This window comes from Hippocampus guttulatus, chromosome 7 (genome assembly GCF_054856545.1).
Source record: "Hippocampus guttulatus isolate MCC_2025c chromosome 7, RoL_Hgut_1.0, whole genome shotgun sequence".
Lineage (NCBI taxonomy): Eukaryota > Metazoa > Chordata > Actinopteri > Syngnathiformes > Syngnathidae > Hippocampus > Hippocampus guttulatus.
In genome coordinates, this window is record NC_141267.1 from 11,196,190 (window position 1) to 11,205,980 (window position 9,791).

A 9,791-nucleotide genomic window follows, 5' to 3' on the forward strand; every position below is an offset into this window, starting at 1 on the left:
TATCCCAGCTGTCTGAATATGGCATCGCGCCCTGTAGTGTCAACGTAGCCTGCCTGACGTCGGCATCGAGCGACTGCGTTGAAAACTACATATAATTCTGCACCTCGCTCCGATTTCCAAGGACTGTTTTCAATTCTGCGGGGAGTTTTGAAATTCACGGGAAATTCCGGTTTTGTGGAATGGCAGATTCCCGCGGGGACTATCATTAGAACAGTCTTCGACACAGTTTAACTACAGGCACAGAGAGGAGGTATGTTATTAGGCAGACAAATGCCCTCTTGGAGCAGATGATTTGAAGAGTTTCACCACAGAGCAAGCACCACATATTTTGAGGTGAGTTGTAAAGTTTCCAACATTTAAATAGAATGTCTATTTATATTTTCAAGTGACGTTTGTACTTCTGTTGGGCAATCAGGGCTATTCAGTTGCAGTCATTTTAATTCTGGGACCCGAAACTCCAGTGGACATCGCATACAGCAAAAGCCGATTTGGAAAAAATTGAGTTCAAAGACGTGAATTGCTCAAAATGTGTTAATTGTTCATGAATTACATTTTGAAGAAAGAAGAATCGAAGTTCTTTCTGGTAGAAGTATGTGAAGAGACAAGTATGGATTAGGAAATGAAAATCAATGTTGTCGGGTGTTGATAAAATTTTACATCCAGTTTTGGCTGGTATTGCGTGATGTTAATAATTCAATAAATTCTGACACGGGAGTGTGGTTTAACTAAATGAAGAGTCACCTTCATGCAACACCAACAATAGAATTATTATTATTTTAAATTGACACAATAATCATTTTTACATTCTTATAACATTTTTGTCGATATGAACATTATACCAAAAGCTTATACTGTGTAAAGGAGTTTGCATGACAGAGTGTCCTGTCTGATGAACTTGGTGATCACTTCCGCTGAGTGAGACAAACTATGTCTATTGCCAACCTTGATGCATCTAACAACTAAACGGAAGGTCAGCTCAAATGTAAATAACGAGCTAACATAATCTTATGGATATTCTATATCAAGCGAGCGTGTGTGTCCACAGCTGGCGACTTGGTAAGCACACACAACTGACCCGGACCAAGGGGCCAATTGTAACATTTCACTCCTTGTATTTCATGCATATTCTGTTGATGCTGCACAGGCATTTTCCATGCCATTGATTAGGAGACACCTGAAGCTATATTGCAAAGCAGTTTGAACACCCTATGAAAACAGCTCAAAGTTAGAGACGCAAATGTTAAAAGTGTCACAGTTGTCCCCCAGTTTCTCCTACATGCTTTTTCCATATTCATCACAGAGGGAAAACCATGCTGGGGACCTCATTGTTCATCTGACATCTGGATTTGCAGAGCATGAGAATGGGCAGGAGGATCAGCAATATGACAAATGAGCATCATCATTAGGTTTTGTGTTGTTTTTCAGCAAAATGCCAGGGAAGCATGCTACACCCACCCTAAGCTTGTCTCAGGTAGAAGAGCTTGTGAAGAAACACTACAAGCTGACTCCCTCTGAACTCCGCCATCTGCCCAGTTTTGAGGACCAGAACATTTATATTGCGGCGGTTGAAGGTGGCGAGTACGTGCTGAAGATTATCAACTCAGAGAACAGTAAGGACCCCATCTTGTTTGAAGTACAGAGTTATGTTATGAACTTCCTGCATGAGGATGGATTTCCGAGCCCAAGAATCCTCAAATCAACCACAGGACAGGCCATGATCCTGATAGACATTGGTAGGCACTCAATCATCTAAAACCAAGGGAGGGTGCCAGTAGTTGTGCACACATGTTCATATACAATACAATACAATAAATGCTGATTTATATAGCGCTTTCACAACAGCGGCAGCTGTAACACAGCGCTTAACAAAACAGTTAACATAAAGTAAAATAATAAACACAACACATAACATAAAACACGGACAGTTGCGCAGTCCTAACCATAATGCAATGACAAAAAAAAAGTATATATAAGACAGTGTTTTGTTTTCTGCAATATTAGTAGTTGTGATGAAAGGCTAATTATTGGTTTGTTACCTTTGACAGATTGTGGCTCTGGCTTACAGAAATACCTGATGCGCCTGTTGACTTATTTGCCTGGAATCCCTATTTCCAAGGCTCCTCTCTCACCACGTCTACTTTATGAAGTCGGCCAGACTGCAGCCAGAATGGACAACATCCTCAGAGAGGTGCAAGTGTACACCATTTGCATGAAGACTATTTTGCCCCGTACTAAAAGTGAAGAAATCAGTTTTTTTTCCAGCTGCCAACCTTAATGCTTCAGCATATTTTGGATGAAAATCCGACATGAATGATTTTAATTGCAATTCCCTTAAGCTGACGTCCAACGACATGAATGTAGCCAATTGTGAGTCGAAAGACATGTCACAGACAAACGTAGTGTCTTATAGCCGATTTTGAGTTGTCTTGACATGTCATAGATCGTGTATTGTGACATACTCAAAAACTGGTTGTAGGGCAGCTGGGACGATTCATGACCATGACTGAAGTCTGGCATGTCAGAATTTTTGTTAGTCTTGCCGCATAGTGTGACATGTCTTACATCCTCCTTCGATTGGTTCTCCTCATGAGGGTGGTGACCATATTGGAGCCTATCCTAGCTGTCTGTGGGCAGTAGGTGGGGTATACCCTGAACAGGTTGCCAGACAATCGAAGACCACACTTACACGAACAACCATTCGTGCTCAACAATTACACCTCGGGACAATTTAGAGTGTTCCATTAACCTGCCATGGCATGTTTTTGGAATGTGAGAGGAAATCGGATTACTCGGAGAAAACCCATGCAGGCACGGGGAGAACATGCAAACTCCAAACAAGAAGGCCAGAGCCGGAATCGAACCCCGCACCTCTGCACTGTGAGATGGATGTGCTAACCAGTTGACTGGTTCCGTACCTCAGGGCCCATAATAATAATAATAATAAGAAAAATAACATTATTATTATCCATCCATCCATTTTCAACACCACTTAACCTGAACCCGTCACGGGAAGGTGCTGGCACCTATCCCAGCTACTACAGCTTCAACTGTAGCCAGCCGCAGGGGACATATAGAGACAAACAAACATTCACACCCACATTCATACTGTGGGTGTGGGAGTGGGAACTGATCCAACGCTCCCCACACACAAGTCTGGCGAGTGTACCACTATACCACGAGCAGCATTATTACCGGTATTATTTTTACTATTATTATTATGATTATCTAATTGGCCTTTCATCAATTGGATGGACAGACCCTTCAGTGGTTTAGTAGTGTTTCAATCGTATCTTTCAACTCTTGCACAGAACACACATAATGTTTTAATCATATTAGAATTTTCATTTCCTTTATATATAATTTTACTGGTGACACAGTGTTGCAGGATTGCGACCCTGCCTTCAGTCCACATGGAGATAAACTCCAACTGCTACATACGTAATACTACAGTATTACTGTTGCCAAAACAGTTGTTCGTTGTTGGTTTTTCCTTTGTCTTTTTGTCCCCTTCCCCTCTCAAACCTCCTTCTGACCGCACCTCAATACAAATTGCAACTGAGGGAGTATTGCACAGTATATCAAGCTTTCCTGGTTCACAGCAAACCTCTTATTAAATAATAAGGCATTTAGATACTGACACTTATTGCATGACAAACTGGCAGAACATGAAACAAACAAACAAACAAAAAAAAGAATAGTGAATGATTTGCACCTTCCTACAATCAGATGCTTGCAGATTGCATGCTTGTAGGCAAGCCTTACCACACAAAATCTTTCTACTCAACTACTTGGAATGAGGGTGCGTCTAATCAGTACAGCAAAACCCGTGCTTCTTGTTGGACAGTCCCTGTGTCAGGTGCATTTCCAGTGCGATTGCTATTCTACATTTTCTCTTTATTTGAGAGAACAGAAAAACTCCACACATCAACCCAGCCATAGCTGATTTGAATGCCCTTTTTGCCTGTATACTAAAATGTGTTTTCTATTTTGTTCCCAGGTGGAACATCCTCAACTTAACAAGTTGCAAAGGGATAGTTTCACGTGGAGTCTGTCAAATGTTCCCATTCTAGAGAAATACAGTCATGTACTAGATGGAGACCCTCTTCAGGAGGTTGTAAGGTCCGTCCTCCATCAGTACAAAACCACTGTCTCCCGCAAATACCCAAGGTTCCGCAAGTGTAAGTATATTGTTATTTCCGAATTGCATATTAAGGTGTTAAGTGATAGTAGACATTGCTCAACACCTGTTTGCTAAATTAGCCTTTTAGCTGTTTTGTAATGATGATGTTATTGTAACAATTGCTTAGTTTCCGCTGAACAATTAAGCTATCTGTCTAATAGCAGTCTAAGTTTTTTTTCCATTTTTACATCTACTTTTATCTCTGATGTGATGTTTTGCAGATATCAAGTGCTTATATCCTGCTTTATGTCTGTCTTTCCTCAGCGCTCATTCACGGGGACTTAAACGATCTCAATGTGCTTGTGCAAGCTGATGAGAGCAGAGGCTACAGGGTTTCTGGTATCATTGATTTTGGAGATATGAGCTTTGGTTGCTCTGTCTATGATCTAGCTATCAACATCATGTATATGATGCATTTCTACCCCAACCCCATTGAGGTGGGTGGACTTGTTCTAGCAGGCTGGGAAAGTGTCCTTCCTCTCAACGAGGCAGAGCGAGACTGCCTCTTTTGGTTAGTCCTGTGTCGCTTCTGTCAGCAACAAGTGTTGTGTTTGTCCCTATCACCATGCTACCCTGAAAATCAGGACTACATTATGCGTCTGTCCAAGAGCGGCCCTTTGATTTTACACAAATTTTACGAAATAGGGAAGGAGCAGGTGGAGAAGGTGTGGTTCCATACTGCTGCTCATTTCAATGACAGAAATTAAGAAGGAAATAACAAATAAAGACGGTCATGAAATACTACTGTCATCAGTTGTATTTTTAGGGGATGCTTGAGAAAATTATGGCATATAAAATTGTCCTGCCATAACATGTGTGAATGCGAGCAAGCTATTTTTGTAACATTGACTGTGTCCAAATTCACGAGCTGGTCCTCTAAAGGCCACATTTTCGACCGCACAACATCACCTCTGGCGCAACTCAACCACACGCGGTGTCCAGATTTACATTAAGCCTGTCAACATTTGCCAGAGTTTATGTGGTCCGCAGAGGCGATATAAGGAGGCTTCAAAGGTCTCAAAGGACCCAAGCTGTGAATTGTTTTCCAGAATTTGGAAACCACGCGTGCGGTCGGGTTGCACTGGAAGTGAGGTCAAGCGACTGAAAAATGCGGCCTTTGGAGCATGGTGGTCGACTGGTACAGGATAAGTACAGGATAAGCGGATCAGATAATGGATGGATGAAACAAATATTTACGACAGTGTACAAGGCTCCAAAGGAGCGGTTTCGCATCGCAGGTTGCTGTTAAAAATGTTGACCTGGCGCCTCATTAATACACGCTGTCTAGCAAAACTGAGAACCAAACAAGTGACAATCGTTATAAAGTCGTGATGTGTGATGAATGTGCTTGTCTGTCACAAATGAAACAAAGCCACTGGCTCTCATAGTTTACTTCAAAGAGCCCGTACACGATTGTCAATTAGTCTCTCAGACTGCAAGGAGTCAGGTTGGCATCTGTTGTTCGAGCACATGGGAGGGAGAGTGAACAGAGGAATTGCAGGAAAAGAATAAGAATAGGAAAACTTTTATTTGTCTCACAATGGAGAAATTCCCAATTTACAGCGGCAAAGTAATGAAAGGAAGAAAGTAGAACAACAAAAAGTATAGGAGCTGCTGTAAAGGCAGCCGTCTTGAAGTCATAATAACATAATAACAAAATAATACAACACATCGCATAAGAGACAGCCAATCTTAACCACTTTTCTCCATACTCTTTGTTGTTTGAAGCAGTTATAGATGAAATAGGAGAGGATCAAAGACAAAAGGAGTTATGTCTGAACGTGTTTGAACTTTGTTGACAATACAAAGACAGAAGGTCACTAATAGAAAAACAAGGAAAATAAATATTGTGTTACATGTGTGAAGTTGCCGATGTCTTCAATGGCTTGTCATTTGTTTGGAAGGAAAAAACAAACAACAAAAACGCATGCACCCCATACCACCTAAGTGTGTTTTGCCTCGGTTAGCTTTAGCTTCTGATAAGCAGCACTTACTTGATTGCTCAATTAAATTGTCAAAGCGGTGTGGGCTATTTATATTTGGTGTTAGCACACGGTCTGCCTGTACAAGTTGAACGTTTTCCACACCCTGGGCTCTGTTTCTGCAGTAGGCCAAAGGTGGCTTGGGGCTCACTCATTTGCCCGAGATGGGACCGAATTCAGCAAGACAAGGAATAGGGTGTGTAAAGTTGCTTATTAAGACACACGGAAACTGATTTATATTGTGCAAAAAATGTGAGTGAGTGAATTTGATGAGAATGAGTGTACTTTCAGTCATATGTATGTTTCAACATCACCTGCCTAATGACTGAGCTAAATACAGTTATTTGACAAGACAAAATCTGAAAAGATGAAATTTGCCTCGTGGAAGATGAGGAAAGTTTATTCTGTACAGGTATTTGTTTTAATTGACGGACGATTGTTCAAGCTGTGATGGGATATTAATAAAGCTTCTACCACCATATCTGCTATTTTACTGAAACAAGCAATTTCTTTGTAAAATACAAATTGGATGATAATTGAGAGTTTCACATCTAGTGATTTTTTTTGGACATTGAAATCATGTTTAAAGTGTGGACCACATACATTTGTGCTATTTCAAAGTCTAACGACATTTCTCGTTGAAAATGTCTGAAACTGAACGTGATGTGTTACAATTACTAAATTTAAACTAAAGGTCAAGTGTATTATTATCAATTTTTCCGGATAAAGAATGCTATTCACTCGCAAGTCATTTTGTGTGTTAAGATATCCCTTTATTTGTCCCGCAATGGGGAAATTACAGTTACATTATTCTTCAAAAAAATTCAGTTAAAAAAAATACACTTTCATGGAAAGCAGATGTAGATATGGCACAAAAACATTCGAGGAGGATGGCAAAAAAGGAAAGAGTGGTGTCAGATCCCAGGCAGCGACTGCAAACGGAACCTTTTGTAAAACTGTGCATTCGGTTATAATATCTACATCGGTTTGAGCATATTTTCTCATGTTAATAAATATTTTATTTCTAAACGCAGGCCTCTTTTATGTCATTTGTCAATAAGATGTAGTTCCTCTGACATACTTTATAGTCAGAGATCAAATGATGTCACATTCCTTGGAAGACCCTATTTACTGGTAGTGTCTTTTCACTGAAAACAATGAAACAAACCCTACCACATAAACTGACATGTCGGTACTCAGTACAACTGTAATGTTGAAAAATATGTATCTCCATATACAGAGAGAGAGAGAGAGAAATATGGATGGTATGATAGGTCACTCTGTATGTGCACACGTGTCATGTTTTAATCAACAGGTAAGTAGCCATCCCACATTCTTGAATGTAATTTAATTTAAAATATTAAAATAACGAAACCAATATTTTGCATCTTGCCGTTTGGGGAGAGTATTTCATTGACGATGCAGTGCTCACTGTGACAGAATGATCATTGAATTTAATATGAAAATGTGAGACAAATACATGTTCGGATTAAACAATGTTTTACATGAACAAATGGGAACAAAATCATTTTGAAATCGTTATAGAGAGGATTCATACTTTTTGTCGCTGTAGTTAATTGGAGCAATACTTCCCTCGTGTGGTTTCAAACATACATACATCAATATCTTTCGCAGAAGCTGTGTGGTTTTCAGCAAGACGTCAGTGAAGGATTCCAACCTCAGCTTGTGTCAGGCAGCAGAGCCTGTGAAGAAAAACTATGAGCAAACTCTTTCTGAACTCGGCTATCTGCCCAACTACAAAGACCAGAACATTTATCCTGTGAGTGCTGAAGGTGATGAGTATGTTCTGAAGATTGTGAACTCAGAAGACAGCGAGGACCCCATCCTGAGTGAACTACACATATGCCCTGAACTTTCCACATAAACACGCGCTTCCTACCAAACATCCCTGACAACATTAAGGCCGGTTAGGATCCCCGAGGATATTACGCAGCATTTATTTACAGTTTGGGTGTGGACAGTACGGGTGCAACACTACACAAAAGTCAAAAGGTAACACTGTTAAGACTTTTCCATTTTAAATGAGTATACTATACTCAGTATAGTATACGTGTTCCTGATTGTAGGACTGATTATTCCAAATGAACAGTGAAAAATATAACCAGTATAAATCCTGTGAACAAAATGGTGTTGCCTTTATCCGCGTCTTCTGCAATATTAATACAGTAGTTGCAGAGACGGGGAATATGCTGTATGGCTAATTGTTGGATTGTTTGTTGTGGCGATGGCATACAGCAGTATACAATGCACTTGTTGACTTATACACCTCTAGCTCTGTTTGTAACACTGACAAACCAAACATGACTGCATTTTCTATTGCTCCTTTTATTTGTTTTGTCAAGACAAATGCCGGATTTCAATGACAGACAACCTGAGATGGACGCATGTGATGATGATGATGATGCAACTGAAATGCCCTCTGTTGCAGCTGAAATTCAACTTACATTCCATTGCAAAAGGTGAACACGCAGTAGATGAATGATCTACGCATCGTACGCCGTGCGGTGTGGCTTCATTTGTATGTTAAGATTGCACATTCCGACAGTCGGGAACAGGATTTAAATATGACTTTTTACTATCGTGGACATTTTTTAGAGGACACTCTGACATTTCCTAGCCGTGATAGGTAAACTGCAATGTGGTAGTCAAACCCCATCAGCGTTCTATAATGCAGACAATTGCACAGTGAAACAGCTTGCTCTGGCAGATGTGCAGCTGCATTGTGCCATATCTCGGCTCCTCTCATCCACTCCTTATCGCAAAAGCACATTCTTTTGGGAAAGGGAGGATGTGCTTTGTGCAAAGAAAAGGCACTCTACAAAGCCAAAGCTTTCACTGCTTTTCTGTGAAGAGTCCAATGTTTGGTAATACACGATGCAAGGACTAAGTCGTCATGAGCGTAGTCTTTTATTGTTTCGATGTATTTTTATTGATTGCCAGTCAACGTGATAAACTATAAGATATTAATATTATCTGCTATTATTTATTACAGAATAATTTGACTTGGTGTGTAATATTTGGGGACGGCCTGGTGGTCTACTGGTTAGCGCGTCGACCACACAGTGCAGAGGTACCGGGTTCAATTCCAGCTCTGGCCTCCCTGTGTGGAGTTTGCATGTTCTCCCCAGGTCTGCGTGGGTTTTCTCCGGGTACTCCGATTTCCTCTCACATTCCAAAAACATGCATGGCAGGCTGATTGAACACTCTGTATTGTCCCTTGGTGTGAGTGTGAGCGCGGATGGTTGTTCGTCTCTGTGTGCCCTGCGATTGGCTGGCAACCGGTTCAGGGTGTCCCCCGCCTACTGCCCGAAGATGGCTGGGATAGGCTCCAGCACCCCCGCGACCCTTGTGAGGATAAGCGGATTGGAAAATGGATGAATGGATGGAGGTAATATTTGGATAACAATTGAAATATGGACAGAACAGCCAGTCAATGACGTGCCGATGAAACAGATCAAAGAATTTTACAAAAACGGTCGAGGGGAACTCACTGTTGATGAACTAATCTGTGAAATCGAAGGCAATTGCGATTGTAATGTTTTCCAGTGCCAGTTTTCAAATGTTATTGTCAGGTGGGCCAACGTACAGATTTGTTAAATTGTGTCGCC

At 40.9% G+C, this 9,791-nt stretch overlaps 1 protein-coding gene across 2 annotated transcripts; it reads left to right on the forward strand.

The window, feature by feature from the left end:
* The first annotated feature begins 26 nt into the window (after positions 1-26).
* On the forward strand, positions 27-6,641 carry LOC147202238 (hydroxylysine kinase-like). Of its 2 annotated transcripts, none has more exons than XM_086116440.1 (5): positions 27-333; positions 1,426-1,733; positions 2,046-2,188; positions 3,998-4,178; positions 4,445-6,641. In XM_086116440.1, the coding sequence occupies exons 2-5, from the start codon at positions 1,430-1,432 to the stop codon at positions 4,885-4,887; spliced, it is 1,071 nt and encodes a 356-aa protein (XP_085972566.1). In that variant the 5' UTR covers positions 27-333; positions 1,426-1,429; the 3' UTR covers positions 4,888-6,641. The 2 variants fall into 2 exon arrangements, with proteins under 2 accessions (XP_085972566.1, XP_085972567.1); XM_086116441.1 differs by having other exon boundaries at positions 1,426-1,610.
* The last annotated feature ends 3,150 nt before the right edge of the window (positions 6,642-9,791 follow it).